This window comes from Tachypleus tridentatus, chromosome 9 (genome assembly GCF_004210375.1).
Source record: "Tachypleus tridentatus isolate NWPU-2018 chromosome 9, ASM421037v1, whole genome shotgun sequence".
Classification (NCBI taxonomy): Eukaryota; Metazoa; Arthropoda; class Merostomata; order Xiphosura; family Limulidae; genus Tachypleus; species Tachypleus tridentatus.
In genome coordinates, this window is record NC_134833.1 from 126,238,175 (window position 1) to 126,257,049 (window position 18,875).

The window sequence follows — 18,875 nt, forward strand, 5'->3', positions numbered from 1 at the left end:
ATCTGAATCTGACAAGTTGTCTGTATTATGACAGTCTCTCTTTTCTTGTTTCTTGCCAGTACTATCTTTGTAGATAGCTCAGTTGCTTTATTATTGAGATTTCTGTTGTCTGTTGGTGACAGACTTACATTCATTTGCAGTGCACACCATTTTATAACAACCACAGCATCTCTTCTCCCTTTTGTCTGTTGTCTTATTGTCATCTTTGGTAATATCCTGCTTCTGGTTAGCTATTCCTAGTTTCAACTTTGACTGGTTGTTCTTGAAGTTGTCAGTTTAATTCTCTCTATGGCCTTTTATATACTGTTCTGCCAGCTTGACTATGTCATCTTTGTCTTTCAGTATTTTCTCCTATAGGAACAGTGACATGCCAGTGGAACATGTGATCATGAACTTTTCACATATTAGTAGCTCTTCCAATCCTTCAGACTTCTTGCGAGTCATCAATGTAGATGAGGCAAAACTAAAATGCAGTTTTTCTAGTGTCAGGTTTCCTTTCTTTGAATTTCCAGCAAAAACCTACCTTGTTGAGCTCAAAACATTTAAGCAAGAACACTTTTAACATGACACAATTCATTGCATCTTCTGGTGTCATGCCCACATATAATTGTAGGCCTTTTCTTATGAGAAGTGGCTGAGAAAGACTGCTCAGCCACTTCTGTCCTATTTCTTATGTTGTGCAAATCTTTTGTACCTTTTCAGGAAAGTGTCCATGTCATTTGCTATTCATTAACTTTGATCAGCTTTCATCAGCTGGCTCCAAACCCATTGTTAGTCTTGAGTCCTTCATCTTGCTGTTGGGTGAACATGGCAGTCTCAGTTTGTGCTCTTATTCTATTTCCAGTCTCTCCTTTCTTTCATTTTCTTTTTTAACTTGTGTTCTTATTTTTCTTCCTCACTCTAAACAGGTAACTGTTTTAATTTAGAAAAAGAACATGAAACAGTTCTTGTCTCCATAGTTCTTGTTAACAAACTCTTGCAGATTGTCATGTTTAAGTCCAAATTACCTGCCTTTCTTTATCTTCTTTTTAAAGTCAGCCGACATAGTCATATAGTGTGTTCGTAATAACTACCACAGTATAATCCTGGCTAACTCAACAGTATCAGTGTATGGGCCAGATTCTTTACAGTAGTTATTTGTGACTTTTTGGTGATGAATTTCAACAATAAACAAATAGCACATTGTCCTTGTTTTAAAATAATGTATATTATAAATAAGTCAGACATATATACAAATATTCTTTACACAGTTAATGACCACAGTTGTATCCAGAGCTTTAAATAATCATCTGTTATTGTCCATGTTCACACAAAGTGTTACAGTTACCTGAGAACGTAATTGACAAGATAAATTATTATTCTTTGCTCTGTTATTACAATACAAGTGTTAACAAGTTCATTTATGTTTCACTGTTGGTTACCACAGTTATATCTAGAACATTGGAGAGTTGTCTTTTTTTATTCTAAGCTAACTGAACAAAACAAGAAAAATTATTCTTCTCTATTTTGTTGTTAAATACAATCTGAGATAATTTTACTTTGAAAGAAAATGCCACTGTATGCTCTTTAAAGCTCAACTCAGAAACACGCAGTCTAGTTTTGTTTGACTACATGTCTCATTAACTTAAATGAACTACACTTTGGATGAGGTTTAGAATTTTCTACACACTACAAAATATTAAGATGTACTAAAAACTTCAACAAAACAATAAGATAAATTTAGAAAGTTCTAGTAACATGCCATAATAATGCAAGTGCTAAATCACAATAATGGAACAACCTGACATGATTTGTACACAATTATGTAAACAAACCTGCAATGAACTATTGCTTCTAAAAATAGCTGAATTTAGCAATTGCACCATATTTAAATTAAAACAGTCATGTATATCTAACGACTAGCATATCTTGGCCACGTTTAAACTATTTTAATCTTTATGTTATGTCCAGTTTGACCCTCTTTCCTTTTTTTTTTTATTTTGTTGTCCTTATTTTCTTTCTTAATAGACTTGCATGTTACATAACTTTCAAATTAAGGCAGTACTTTGTGGAAATCTCAAACTTGCAATTTTAGCAAAATTATGAAGGTTAACTTCACATAGCTTCTGATTAATTAACAAAAAGATTATTTTTAACGAGAGTGTGATATTTTTGTGAGAATGGGGTCATGTTTTTTAAAGTTATTCTTTTATGTCTTGAATACTGTTTGGAATAGTTGGATTACTCTTCATTATTTTGAACAAATATTTTTATGTATATGTAAGTTTCCACTGCTTGAATAAGTATCAGGTTTGCTTACATATCTAAATCTTCACAGGCTTGGTGTACAGCAGGTAACTGTTTTAGTTTACAAAAAGAACATGAAACAGCTATAAAATTTCTTCAACGAGCTACACAAGTAGATCCTGATTTTGCTTATGCCTACACACTTTTGGGACATGAACATGTTCTGACGGAAGAAATGGATAGAGCAATGGCTTGCTTTAGGAGTGCCATACGCATCGATCCACGTCACTATAACGCTTGGTAGGTGTGAATAAATGAAGAGGTCGAGAGCAGTAGAGAATTTTGATAATCTTTGTGAAATCTTAAATTTTTAAACAGTAAAACATATTTTAGTTAAAAACATTAAAAGTTGTTTCCATTCTATTCATTTATTTTCTAAAAAATATGCCAGTGTTTTGAGTCATTTACAACAAATCATATGTTTTTTTGAAGTTATGACATAACATAGAGTAGATGGATCAGTCGATTTTTTTTTACAACTACTTTATTTTTCATTTGCTATATAAGAACTCAAACAACAAATCAACAGTAATTCAAATAGTGCTCGGAAATGGAAAAACCAATCCCACTATTGCTAACAAGAATGTAGGCCTTTATTCCCATAAGTGACATTGTATAAAATTACTTGCCTTTATTTAAGATGCATTGGCGAGACCTTTTTTTTTAAGTGGGCAGTTTTTTCTAAATGTTATTCAATTTTAATAGCTTTCTTTCATAAATTTGAAACTTTGATGACTTCATTTTTGTAAATAAAAAAATGCTTTTCAGGAACATTTAAACATAAAAGGGATTTCAACAGTATTCAGTAACAGAAGGTACAGAGTACAAATACCTTACCTTGTTATAGCAGTTTGAATTCATGGTAGTTTCAAAGAAACTATAAAACATAATTGTTTTGAGTAGTTTATTGTCTTTACTATTATTCCTACTGGGTATGTTTGATAGAGCTGTGTTTTTTGAATAATATGTTAAATGAGATGCAGTATGATGGTTCATATGTTCAGAATGATATGTTAAATGAGATGCAGTATGATGGTTCATGTGTTCAGAATGATATGTTAAATGAGATGCAGTATGATGGTTCATGTGTTCAGAATGATATGTTAAATGAGATGCAGTATGATGGTTCATGTGTTCAGAATGATATGTTAAATGAGATGCAGTATGATGGTTCATGTGTTCAGAATGATATGTTAAATGAGATGCAGTATGATGGTTCATGTGTTCAAATGATATGTTAAATGAGATTCAGTATGATGGTTCATATGTTCAGAATGATATGTTAAATGAGATGCAGTATGATGGTTCATGTGTTCAGAATGATATGTTAAATGAGATGCAGTATGATGGTTCATGTGTTCAGAATGATATGTTAAATGAGATGCAGTATGATGGTTCATGTGTTCAAATGCTCATGATATATATATATATATCACAGTAATGCAGAAACATTAGATGAAGAAATTTAGTTTTTCTCTTCAAGAAGGGATAGCCTGTGTGGAACAGATTTCATTTGGTACAAAAAATGTGATACTATAAAAAGTAGGGACTCTGTTCATTACTCTTATTTTACAGTTTTCTTTTATTTGGAATAATGCATTAAATGAGAGGCAGTATGGTATGTTCAGTTGTCTAAATGTTCACAATATATGTAGCCATAGTAATGCTTAAACACTTGGTAATTTTTTATACATTACTATAATCAGTTTCTTCATATTCGGTTTTATGGTACTTTTTCACATCAATTCAAAAAAATGTTTATTTCCTCTTAATATATTAAATTTAGAATACTAGATTAAGTACCACAGGTAATATTTGCCGACATTTTTGTTGACTTATTTTTGTGCTATTAGCTATGTGGGTTGGTACAGCCCAGATGTTAAGGTGTTGAACTCTGGAACCAAGGGTCCATGGTTTCTTTTCTATTGCTCCATAATAAAGCACTTTAAGACTGTGAGTTTATTATAAAAACAATAGTCAAATCCCACCCTTTAATTAGTGTAGTCGAAGAATTGGAGGTCAATGCTGTTGACTAGCTGCCCTCCCTCTAGTTTAACAGTTTAAAATTAGGAATGGATAGTGCAGATAACCCTTAAAAGAATGTAGTATGCTGATAACCTGTTTGTGTCTTGATACAGACTTGCAAAAATAAGGTACACACAAGTTTAGTAAATTTAATGTAAAAGGTAATGGTAAAAATAAATAGTTTATTCATACCTAATGAAAGTTTTGTACGTGGAACTGTAATTAAAGAAAAGAAATTTGTTAGATCATAAATGTCAAGAGATACTCAATTTAATATTATACTTTTTTATCCTAGTAGTTGTATACTGTATAGTACTGCCTCATTCAGCAATGGATTTAAGGTTGTGTGGGCCCTAATAATAAAATTATAAATGGGCCACCATTAAGACCATGGGCCTTGTGGCTGAGCCCCTCTAGTCCCTACCTAAATGTGCCACTAGCCTTATTATAATGGTACCATCAAGAGCAATGTGCACCTGAGAGCAACATCGATGGATAGTGTTATAACCAACTAGTTAAAAATGCTCTCAAGTACAGATTCAACAGACTACTAAAGCAGTTGAATAAATAAAATAACTTTATTTGTACAAAGAAAACAGATATATAAAGAACTTCAATAATATTGAATAAGATACAATAATGTAAGATGAAACATGAATACACACTTTCTGATATTTCAGAAACAAAGTACATTCGTGTTCACTTATTTACATAAGATATAATACATTAATCTCTTTCATTTGGTTTTGAGCTTCTTTTCAAATATAATGCAGAACATTTTGCATATGCATTGTAATTCATGCATAGGCTTTCCTCTTCCTTGATACTGATGACATGCTAGTAGGTGTGGACATTTTGAATTTTTAAAAATGTGTGTTATCTCTTTGTGATACAAATTATAAGAATACATAATGGACTGATTACCTTACTTGGTTGAGACACATGGTTTACAGGAGAAAGAATATGATTGGCTAAAAGTCATCTTAAGAACAATCAGCATTTGAATTGGATAACTAAATTTGTACCAAAAGTTAGCAGGCTTAACACCACTTTAAACATTCTGCAATTAACAACATGACATCTAGATTTCCTTCTTACACTGGGCAGGATATTGGTTTCACGTGTAAACAATTCTTGGACATTCTTGCCCTCTCCACAAAATTAAACCATATCCTCTTTAATGACATCATGTATGACCAGACAGATGGAATCCCTGTTGGGTCCAGTGGTAACCAATGGTTTTATATGCTGTTGTAAATGCAAGTAGCTAGAAAAGTGCTCATGTGACATTGAATCTGTTTTTTTAAAAATGTTATATTGATGAAACTTTCCTGCTATTTTAATAATCGAGTCACATTTCCAAATTCCTTTCTTACCTTAAATCCTGACATTCAATCTCAAAGCTTTGAAGTTTCCACTTTTTCCCTTTATTTTATGATAGATTATAATGGCTGTAGTCTGTGAAGTCACATGAGAATGATATAAGAAGCAAATGATGTTAAATTTTTACAACTTTTTGATAGCCAAGGCAACACAGCATTATATCAGAGAGAACATTATAAGGCAGTACTGTATCATTTAGTGTGTGTGTGTTTTGATCACAGTAACTTAAGAATCACATCATTTAGTGTGCTCATGCTACTACAAAAAAAAGAAAAGAAAAAGGATAAGAAAATGCTGCCAAATTCATTAGTTACTCATTTTTTTTTACAGATGGTAATAGGTCATATTCTTGTAAATTGTGTTTCAACATTTTTACTTTTATGTTAGCTGGGGGGATGACATTAAGATCAAGTTTACAAAAGTAGTTCTAGGATACCTAGGATATTTGTGAATGTTGGTAATCAAGAGACTTTGAAAATATATAGAATAGGTAAGTATATGTTATAAATATAAAAATCAGTGAAACATTGAGTGAATTTTCTCTTAGTAGAAACCCAAAGTAAGGTATTAGGAAAAGTATTAATTATCACATATATTTATTTACTTGATCAGTTAGCTGTGAAATTACACAATCATATTTATTTCATGTGTTAGTTGTAGCACCATTAACTGATACATTTCAGTTGAAAGTGAGAATATTGTTAGTGAAATTATGCCTACAAGTGCAACTGCAGACAAAAGACAGTATAAGTAGCTTATAGCAAATGTTTCAGGATGAACTAAATAAACTAATTTTTTTTATTACACTTACTGGGAATCTTCACTACACTGATTTTCAGCAACTAATTTAACAGAACCAACCCAATATGAAGAAACTATCACAGTTAATTAAGACTTTACATACATTATTATGAAAATGTTTTTTAATGTTAATATTCTTTAATGTATTTATAAAAAACTATTTTTATCATTTTGAAGAATTGAAAAGTGATTATTTGCTTTTTATTTTTATTGAATTATAATTTTTTTATTAATAAAAAGTTAAATAATATTTTCTGTTTACATATTTTGTCAGCCAAGCTAATAACATATTTGTGAACATTCTAAGATTCAAATCATAATACATACATTACTCATTACTTTAAATTTAAATATTTTATTGGTGAAGAATAAGTTTAGTTATAATACTCATTCTGCTAAACTGAAATTGTTTAAAAGGGTTTATTATTATTATCATAATTCATGCATTGAATAAATAAATGAACCCTTTCTTTTTCTGATGCATTTGTGTTTCAAAATAATACAAGTGAACTTTGAAACATTACACACGTCTTTAGTTGCTGTTAAATTTTTAGGAATGCTATTTTATAATTTTATAAATGTTGTTGTTGTTTTTAAGGTATGGTGTTGGAATGATCTACTACAAGCAAGAGAAGTTTCGACTTGCTGAAGTTCATTTCGTTCGGGCTCTTGCTATTCATCCACAGAGTTCAGTCTTGATGTGTCACATAGGAATAGTACGTGTCTTTTATTCATTCACCTTTTTATGATTTAGTTAAGAAGAAATAACTTAAAAATTGTCAGTTTATTTACAATTCTATAAAAATGAGATTGTTATTACTGGCCTAGTATTTTATATCATCTATGAGTTAATATATTAGTACACTGTATGGATATGTTAATAAGCTAAGGAAATTGGAAGTAAACCTATGTTCTGTTGGGGTTTTTTTTCTTACAGATTAAGGTACAATAATTTAAATGTAGCTTATATCACCAGAAAATCCCTTTACTATCATATTTTATTTTAATGCTTCTATTATAAATACATATTTGAAAACTTATTACAGACATGGTACATTTAAACAGTTGTTCTCACTATTGTTAATTATAGTGTGCATAGATGGAGTTGTGAGTGAACATATGACAGTCTTTTACAGAGCTGCATTCAAAATATGGTTTATAATTCAAATTTTAATATTGTATAAGTTTTATTTTTTAAGTTAAAAGGGATATATTTAAATAAGTTGTCAATTTTCACTTCTCTGTAGCACATGACACTACTTCACTCCAAATTACACATCTCAGATATTTTGTACTTTTATATCATTTCATGAACTTGTCATAAATTATACTTTTACAGTATAAATATTGCTGAGACACAGTATTAACTTGTAGCCTCCAGTCCTTTTGCTTTACTAATATGTAAACCAGAAAGTAAAATCTGCATGCCACACTCTTATTTCACGTACTTAGTTTAAAAAAATATCCATAATTCTCTCTAACGTTAGCTGTCAGATTATTTATAAAGATAAAATCTTAATTTGGTGATTTCCATTTAAGATTAATTGTTCTGGTAACAGTGTTATTTGTAATTATTTGGCCATATTTTCTTATTGCTTTTGGAAAGATCACCTCAACCAGTTAAAGGAATAATTTTAGTGCACTTAACTTAGCGAGAAAGCTAGGTAAATTATAATAGTTTTTATGACTTTTTGTGTTGCACATTAATATTTTATAACTCAAGTTGATTATTTGAATTTTCAAAAGAACTTGCATGCTGTGAATAAGTGTAACATAAAGTATGATTCAGGATCAATGACACATTGGTGACTGAATACAAGAGGCCTGGCATGGCCAAGCGTGTTAAGGCATGTGACTCATAATCTGAGGGTCACAGGTTTGCATCCCCATCGCGCCAAACATGCTCGCCCTTTCAGCCATGGGGGCGTGATAATGTGATGGTCAATCCCACTATTCTTTGTTAAAAGAGTAGCCCAAGAGTTGATGGTGATGACTAGCTACCTTCCCTCTAGTCTTACACTGCTAAATTAGGGACGACTAGCACAGATAGCCCTCGAGTAGCTTTGTGCAAAATTCAAAAAACAAACAAACAAACAAATACAAGAACTGACATTTATGTACTGAATTTGTAGTGTTTGTGTTTGTTTTTTATTTATTGTTATAAAAGTAACAATATTAAACAAATTAGAAACTTGTTAAGTTAGATACTAAAACTGTAATAAAAATATTTTCCATGAGCTATGCATATGAACTGCTCTTTTTGTGTGTGTGTGTGTGTGTGTGTGTGTGTGTGTGTGTGTGTGTGTGTGTGTGTGTGAGAACCATAACATGAGGTATGCTTCTTGCCAGATGAGGTATTGGCTTGTTACACTAATTTAATAGTTGAACACAGTTCATAGAGCAGTAAAACAATAAAATTGAATGAAAGCATCTTTGAAAAGATAGAGTCCTAAAAATGTCTAAGATGGAGTATTTTAATTACTTGTTACAACCTGCAGTCATTCTATAAAAAAAATAACTTTTTATGTTTTCTTATTTTTTAACTCACTACAGATGAAGTCACTTATACCCCCTAATGTCTCAGCAGTAAATCTGAAGACCTATCATTCTAAAAATAGTTTTCAATACATGTAGTGGATACATCACAGATAACCAATTCATGTAGCTTTGTGCTTAACAACAAACTATTTGCTGTGATTTCAATGATCTAAATCACATGTGATAATTGATAACTATGAGGCATATGGGTAATCAACATATAGTGATTCAACTTCTTTCACCATCCAGTAAATTCGTTTCATGGTAACCATCTTCTCTTTTTAACTAAAAACTTTTTTTAAAGCTGCTTGCAGATCTTCCAATATGCTATACTATGTATATTTTAGTCACAATTTTTGTACTTGAAATAAATGCCATTATTATTATTTTGTATTGTATGTGTAAACTTTCCTGTCCAACTGGAAATAAAATTTTATTAAGCCATCTGAACAGGTATGGAGAAAGTTTTATTGGACTTTTTACAATTTATTTAGATTTATAAAGAGTTGTATAATCTGTTTTGTTCTGTCTTTTACTTAAATTCAAAACTTTTACATTTCTGTATGTCCAAGAATATATTTCACAATTCTTAAGTGTCATCACTTTTGGTTTCATAAAAATTATAACCTTGTTAATATATTTTACTTCCCTATATTTTTTGTGTAGGTTCAACATGCTTTGAAAAAAATGGATTCATCTTTAGCCACTTTGAACAAAGCTGTAACCATGGATCCCAAAAATCCACTGTGCAAGTTTCATAGGGCATCTATCTATTTTTCACTTGATCGTCATCAAGAGGCATTGAGTGAACTAGAGGAATTAAAACAGCTGGTTCCAAAGGAATCTCTTGTATATTTTCTTATAGGAAAGGTATGTTTTTGAAAATATTTAGTGAAAGAATAACAGGTTTAACAAAAGGTAGTAATGAGATAAATCTCTGTGGAAGTGATAAAAACAGTGTTGTATGTTTCACAATTATTTCATTTACTAGCATGGTTTCACCAGTTAACATATAATCAGGCTTGACAAAACCATGGTCATAATAAATCAAATATTTGTGAATCATACAGTTGTCTTTCTTTTTGTAATTCCATAATTATACATTTTCAACAAGTACTAACAGTTTCAAGTATTAATTATATAGACATACCTTTGTTTACTCTTGGTTTCCTTCATGAAAATGTTTCAACCCACATTAGAAATGTTATAACCTGTCACTCTATGAAGAACTGTACATGACAAGTCAAAATTAGATTCACCATTGTTATTTTCAGAAACATATTTTTGGCCTTTCACTGACAAATACTTTATGAACAATACTTATAGTAAATGGATGATAGAAATGTACTAAACCAAAATCAGTGAGGGTTTAACAAATTATCTCACTTTTAAAGTAGTTATTAGTTTAAGTCAACAACTATTACTTAAAGTGTGCTTTGTTGTATTCTTAACATTTTCTGAACTAATGGTTACTCACAACTCATCTTTCTAGTATAATAAAAAAAAATAAAGTTTTAATCCTATTTCAGCAATTAGGTTCTCAAAGATATTTTATAATTCATATTTAACATTATATATATCTATTGCATATCTAATCTGTTTATTAAATAAAAATTAGATAAATTCTTTAAACTGTATAATGTATCTCTTGATATCTGAACTGCAAATGTCACTCTTCTAGCTGTTGTTGTTTTTCCTATTTCTTATATGTTTCTGTTTCTTTCTCCCTATCAAATTTTCACATTCTTGATTGGGTTACCATTTAACTTTCTATGTTTTATGTTTGTTCAGTTATGAATTTATTGGTTGAACTTGCATTTATGATACCACCCATGGAGATCTTAAGAACTTTGAATTCTTCTTAGCTTTAAAATGGGGATAGAACTTATAGCCATCATAATAATAATAATAATACTATTTGGGCCTAAAACACACTAATGCAGATTCTGATTGGTATTAAAAATTGCATCACATGATGTTACTGGTACATTAAATTGATCAGATTATTTAAGGCTATATTTTTTAAACTTTGAAAATCCTTAAAGTACTTTGTTACCCATCTAATTTTATAAAAGTAGCAGGATATTTTTGAACTACATTGCAGAAATTATAGTGTTATTCACCTCTCAAAAAATAAGTTTCAAGACAAAGTAATCTCAGCTAAATTAAACAAGCAGCATGATCTCAATCAGAGAATTACAAAGTTTTAATGAACTGTAGTTTAAATTATGCAATGTGAATATAGGTTGTGCTTTTTTTAAATGGTGGTATGGTTGTTGAAAACAAAGTCTAGACATATTTTTAACTAATTAGAGGCCTGGAAGTTGTTTTCTTTGTAGCTTCTGATGATGTTCTTTTCATTCCTAATAATGTTACTGTGTTATGTCCTTTTGAAAGTTGTAGGAATATACTTTTATGACATCAGGTAAGAACACTTAAGTTTAATGAATACAGTTAGTTAAGGCAGTATATTTTCAGAGTGTACAAATATTTTTTTTAAATATATTATTTATTTTATCACATTCAAACGGCACATATAAATACAATAACTTTCTGTATTAAAAACAAATTTTTTAATATATCTCATTAAATTGATGTGTTGTTAGTAAAATATCACTATGAAACCTGACAAAGGTAATGGTATTACCATTTTAAAAGGCAAGGTTAAACTCATTTGATATATGAAATTAAACTTTATTAACAATTTAAAAAATAAAACAAGAACTCTAATAATAAAAGTATTTTTGTTGTTCTTTCAAAACCGTATTTTTCAAGAACATTTTGAAATTTCACATCCTAAAAAATATGGAAATACTAAATCATTGAATTGTGTATTTTCACTAAAGTAGATACCAGTTAGGACTTGTGTACTACATTTGTACAATATAATTTAATTATTTTCATTTTGAATGTTTAAAACCCAGTGGGTTATTCTAGTACCTAAGGATTAATCTGTTCAGTGCCATTCACAAGATAACTTGTCCAAGCCAATCAGTAACATAGTGTCATGGACGAGTTAATTTGTTCTCAATACTACCTAACTTCAACGCTAGATGTCAGCACCATACATGCATTTGACCCACTTACAAATTGTTTTACTTTTGATCCAAGATGGCGTCACGAAAAAAGTTGCCAAATGAAGAAGCATTAGAGTTGCATTTTGAACTTGGTTCGGAGTTGCCGTAGCAGCAGAAATACTTGGCAGTCAACAGGTTAAGGACAAATCACAATACACTGAGCTGTTAACATAGAATTGCAATATAAAGGCTTCTTCAAATGTTTCACTTCAAGTGAGGGTGGCAGCATCTCAAAGCTTTCATGTGCACATTTATTAACCAATGTAACCATGGTGGTGTGCTGAAGAGGACTCAGTTATAATTACTTGCAGAATAGAAATAATCTTTTGATTTCAAAAGATGCACAGAGTCATAAATACATCTAAAGATCTTAGAGTTACAGTTGGTGTGGGAATCACCAAGTTTATGAAGCTTACAGAATCCAACCTGGTTAAATTAGTGTTAAAGTATCAAAAAGAGCTAAGTTGCAAGTAGCATCTCTGACATATATACTGGTGCTTTTATAAAATTCTTATCCAAACCTATGAAAGACTGCTCTCATTTTAAAAGTCTTTGAATCACTGTTCTACAAAACACCTTGGCAAGTACCCAGGGAAGGTTGTAGCTATAAGAATTACTTATCAAATTGAATCTCTTCTACTATTAGGTGGATATTACAGTTGAAGAGAAACCTGGATTAGTATTGCAGAATTTGTAGCTAGTGTGTGTGAAAATTTTAAAACTGATCAGAACACCTTTAGATGTATTATTTTCTTCATCCTGGGTTGTGCAGTAATGATAACCAATATGAGCAGTATATAGGTAAATTAGATAAGACTGAAAAGATACAAAACACCTCTTTAAAACTGGCTGTGATAATAATAGAGTTGGATAATTAACTCAATCAACATAATTTATTACCTGTAACCATTACTTTGATTGGTATAACATATAATAAAAATAATTGATTAATCAAAATGTTGCTATTTAGATATCTCATCTTTAATTCTGATTAAGGTTTTTCAGCTTACTTTAATATTTCTCATTATAACTGTGAAGTTTGAAGGCTCATAATGGTAAAAGCTGAATTTTGGTACCTGGGGTGAGCACAGCACAAATAGTTCATTGTATTGCTCGGTACTTAACAACAAACAAACAAATAAAAATATTTATCACTGTTATATATTATTCCAACTATCTAAGTCACACAATAATAAACAGTAGGTTGAGGTAACAAGCCCAGCAGTCAATTGATTATTAAATTAATCTAGTTCATGAGGTCTACACAGGACATACTTTACCCATTGTCATCAAAGCCCTATTACACTTCACAATCCTCAGTAATATTGCAGCACACTAACAGCTCTTACAAGAACTCTCTACTGTGGCTTTCTAGCATAAAGACCAAGCATTCCATTTTTAATTTCTTTTAAAATGGAATATCGTAGCTCCACAGCAACCTTACAGACACCAACTAAGCAGATCACCTAAAAGGCACAACAGTATACAGCCACTACTGAAGTAATTTGTCACCAGCAGATCTCAGATTTCCCTATGTGGAGTAAATAAGTGACACTGCTGAGATACGTGGAAATAAATCTAGACAGAAAATGTAGAGACTGATTATTCATCTGTCATTTCATTGTACATCAAGAGATTGGACCTGTACCCTCCCCTATTGAAAAAGGATGTTTGCCTGGGCATTATTAATTTAGCTATTTGGTACATTAAATGACAAATCTATAATTCTGTCTCAATAAACCTGACTAAAGAATCAGTCAAGGTGGAGAATATTTGATGGACTAGATGCTTTGGTCACCTGTCTGTGATAACTTCCATCCTAGATGAGGAAAAACAAAACACCATAACATTGCCAGACAATTTTGATGACATCTAGGAACTACAGGCTTTCACTGATGTCTGTTACAAATTTCCTTTCATCGTTCCCTATCCATCCAAGTAAAACACACACCTTATTTTAAAACTATTTCTGTTATAGTAAAAAAATAAGATGTGCAGGGATAAGGGGGAACAATTGTTCCTAACACCCAAATTGGGAAGAGTCCACATTTTTCCTGATTACATTCTCTTCCTTTAAACTAAATTACTGCCAATTTTAAATAAATAGCTGAAAGCAACAAATCACAAATATATAGTGCCACTACATAGTATTTATGACTTAAAGATGATACTGTGTAAAATTCAGTGTGGTTGCTTCTAAAATGGATGGCAGAAAACAAAGTAAGTGCACTGTAGATCCATCATCTGGATTTATGACGCAAGCAAAGGTAAATGAGGATACTAACAAATTTACAGGAGAAGCCCTTTATCAAATCCAGCACAACTACTGACAGGATATTGATCTCCTCTGCATTAGAAAGGTGGAAGTGGCAAACAAAAGAAATGAGACTACTTGAAAACAAAGTGTCATACGGTGTAACTAGGAAAGAGTAGGATAATATACAGCCAAAAGGCCACTGGTAATATCAGTAAAGGGACTCTTTAATTCCTGGGAGGCAACTACTTTCTACAAATGATCAGTGATTGTCACCTAGTACTCAACTACCTTTGTGGTTTGGTAGTGTCTTCAGCAGTCACAACATAGGCTTATAACATAAAACAGATTTTTAAGAATGATTATATACATCTTGAAATAATAATTATATCTACCTGAATAATCTAACCTATCTCTCCAGTGTTACTTCAATACAAACTGCACAACAACTGAACATAACATCTAATTTATGCTGTAGTAGTGTCTTCTAAAATAAATGTACTAATACTTAAATTATTGTTGGGCCTTACACTGGGTATTTGGACTTGATTCAGTTTAAATAAACTTTTATGTTCATCCCCACTATGCCTGTGTTCTCACTTTTTTATTTTTTGAAGAGTATTACAGGAATGAACTGGTTAATTTTTGTACAGGCCTCAATTGTGTAGAACAGTCAGAGACAATTTTTACAGTCACCTTACTTACCAGATGTGATGGGTAGTTTAACTGGAAAACAATTTAGCAAGATAATGCAGAAAATGTTTTCCAACACTTCTTCATTTGAGATTTATAAAGGTTATACAGTAAGGTTGCAGAACTTCTTGATCACTTCTGGTGACATTCTGTTTTACAACAGTCACAAATACTTTTAAGAATTTTAGTTTTTGGCATCCTTGAACCATGATATTGATGCAAACATTTGAAGACTTGGAGGTTGACATACCAGGGAGTCATTACACAGAAATTTAAGGTCTACAGCTTTGTGTAGTGTGCTTTTGCTTTAACCTGTTCAGTGCCGTAGACAAGATAACTCGTTCAAGCCAATCGGTAACACAGTGCCACGGATGAGTTAATTCGTTCTCAATAATACATAACTTCAACGCTAGATGTCAGCACCATACATGGATTTGACCTACTTACAAATTGTTTTACTTTTGATCCAAAATGGCATCACGAAAAAGTTACAAAATGAAGAAGCATTACAGTTGTATTGTAGCAGCTGAAATACTTGACAGTCAACAGGTTAATAGAGATAAAAGTTGCACTTTAGTTGTTTATGAATTAATTAATTACATAAAAAAATATATACCAGTGCCATTATTGAAATAACTATTAATTTCACCTTTCCATAACTAGTTCAAGATGTATCTCATTGGTAGGGTATATTTGGGTAATTTTTTTTCTAAATTTTGCTTTAGGTATTTGCATCTAACTGAGGGAATCTGTTGTAAATGAGATGTTTAAAATGTTTCAAACGTTCACATTTTTTTGGCTTTGGTAAATTTTACATATGACAATGGCTATAACATGAACTGTGTCCTCTCTCTGTGGGAGAGCAAGCCTCACTCAAGGGGTAATAAAGATTTATGTAAAAATCATTATGAGCTAGGTCTGTTTGCCTCATATATGTTATTGGAAATAGTTATTGGCAAAGGTAATCTAAGGATCATAGGGTGTCAATCTAGGACTACTTTCTTAAAGTTCAGTATTTTGCTTTTCTTCTGTTTAGAAGACCTTTTCTAATTCCAGTAGGTAATTGTAATCATTGAACAAAATTTAGGAACTGGCCAGTAAGTAACATAAATAAATAGCTGAAAGAAACAAGTCACAAATATACATTGCCACCATGTAGTATTTGTGACTTACAGACAATACTGTGTAAAAATTCAGTTTACTTGCTCTTTCCCTTCACTGACTGCTTGCTTTACTCCCTCCATAACATATAAAGAACATATGTAATTTGTTGATCTGGTAGTAATCCATTTTGTTTAGTATGACCAGATGGTCATAAAAGTACATTTATATGTAAAAGGCTAAATATTCTTTAAATAAATCCTCCAAATAAATATTTGTCTGGATCTTACTGTAACATATGTATTTTGCACCATTTTTATCTTAAAATGCTTTAGAAATTGTTACCAAAATAGAAATATTCTTCTGATCTATTCCAAAAACATATGTTTATTTCTTTGCTAGTAGTTATGAATAAGTCTGCACAACTTCTCTGATTCATTTGCAAATTTCAATTCGAAGTTTATGTTTTGTATCATTGTAAATTTGTGCAGAATAAAATATATTAGCTCGGAGTAGACAACAAAACTTGTAAAGAACTTGTAGCTTAAAAAAAATAAAGCCTATGTAAGTTGTTTGTTATTATTTAGTTGAGCATTATATGAATTTATGTGAAGTAATTTGTCTAATGTAGGTTTTGTATACTTCATGTCATTTATAGTATCCTCTTTTGTGTTTTTAAACTGTGATGTCTTGCTGGGTGTTTGTTGTGATAGTTAGCATAGATGAGGATTATATAAATACTTTTAGTTAGTAACAATCACTGAATAATGTCTTTCCACTTTTATTATGTTATGAAAAATGTGCACCTGTAGGTTCACAAGAAATTAGGAAATACACATTTGGCCTTAATGAACTTTTCCTGGGCAATGGATTTGGATCCTAAAGGTGCTAATAACCAAATCAAAGAAGCAATTGACAAGAGATACACAAATGAAGAAGATGAAGTTGTTGCTTCCCAAGATCCAAGTAAGATTCTTTTAAATAAAATAAAATCATAAATTGTATACACATTTATTTATAAACTTGAGAGTAAAAGCTTTTTACACATTACTCTTGTCACTAACAATACATATTGCAAGTTTTGTCAAACAAAGTATTTTCATAGTAACATTAGATATTTATGTATGTATATATACAAACTTATATATGTGCATTTGAGTTTAATTCAAACTCAATCCAGGAAATAGTTTGGCTACTAGAGTGTCCTAATGCAGGTTAATCATAATGTTTTGTAGCACCATTCCAATAAAGTTGACCTAATAACCAATATATTGGTAGTTGAATGTAACTAACACATTTAATGTGTAACCTTAATAATTGCAAGACCTTTTTAAAAGGTTGATATACTGTTAATGCTTCTTAAATTGAACTTTGGTCAGATCAAGAAGCAGTTTAGCATTAGAAACCATATGCTAATAGAACTTCATAATTGCTGTGTACAGTGTAGTCATAGGACATCAGTGTACTGACTATGGGCCTTCCAAGAGTATCTAAGGGCTCATTAACAATTGGACATATTTTTTTTATATTTTAGCTGCTGTTCGATTTCTTTCTCAAATTTCAGAAATACTTTAGGCAAGTACTTTTCTTGTAAAGTATCATAATTTGGCATTATTTCAGTTGCTGGACAACATTCTTTTCACAAACTCTCCAAAAGGTCCATTAGCCAGCCTTTGGAAGTGCTTCAACAAATGAGTGAATTAAGCTCTGATCTCTTGTATCTTTGTCCCTCTGCATGACCTGTGCTTCCATTAAAGATAACAACAAAGTTATTTCAGCCTATTGTTTAAGAAAAATATGATGTGTACTGTGAAGATGTTCATATATCCTGTCATGTTTTTGTTATCTGTTAACTGGTATTTTTAATGAAAAGTATTTGTATACAATAGCTACTCTTTGAGGCCCAGTACCACTGTCTTTACAAGAAACCTTGAAATTGGGGTATTCTTATACAAGTCATCTGGTACTGTGCATCTTATATGTTATTGAAGAATTGTACTTATTATTATTAAGGAAATGGTTGTTCAAAATTATATCTTGTTAATGTCAGCTGAACCAGTCTACTTTTTTTTTCACTCAGTTTCTTTAATACCCCTTTGCTTTTCTCTATCTCATTGCTTGTTTCCTTTTTTCATGTCTGTGTTCATTCCACTTTTTATTATTTTGTAGCAGAGTTATGGGTATTAACTGCATTACAGAACATGTAGAAAATCAAAACTAAACTTTTTCAATCCATGCTGTTTTACCAAGAGAATAGATTATCTGTAGCATCTACACTCAGAACACATAAGTGGGAAGAGAAAAAAATGTAAAGCTATATTGCTTTAGTAATTGTAATCAAACAAGCAAATTCACCTTTCAATTCCAGTTCTTTACTGTTTAATTTTAATCAGAGAAAACTATGTATGCATTTATTCATATACAGTCTCTTGCTTTTTCTGACAGTTTATATATTTATCCCAACTTCAGAAGAAGAAAAAAAACAATAATAGAGGCTTAAATACATAAAATCAAAATTCTTAATTACCTGTTAAAAACCACATGAAACACTGCAAGTTTTGAACAATTTGACATTAAGAAACTAATTTAACCATTAATTTGTCATATTTTAAAAGCCATATGAAATATACCAAAGGGAGGTTTAAGCCATCTAACATTAATGCCCTATTTTAACCAATCATTCATTATCTGTTAGCATCTATGTAAAATAAACCAGG

General features: G+C 30.9%; 1 protein-coding gene across 1 annotated transcript in view; it reads left to right on the plus strand.

Annotated features, from left to right (window-relative positions):
* Positions 1-18,875, plus strand: part of Cdc27 (cell division cycle protein 27) — a 113,814-nt gene that overhangs the window by 92,716 nt on the left and 2,223 nt on the right. The window contains exons 13-16 of the mRNA XM_076457093.1: positions 2,318-2,526; positions 7,094-7,211; positions 9,700-9,903; positions 16,971-17,124. Coding sequence (XP_076313208.1) covers positions 2,318-2,526; positions 7,094-7,211; positions 9,700-9,903; positions 16,971-17,124 — 685 coding nt within the window. The remainder of the gene's footprint in view (positions 1-2,317; positions 2,527-7,093; positions 7,212-9,699; positions 9,904-16,970; positions 17,125-18,875) is intronic.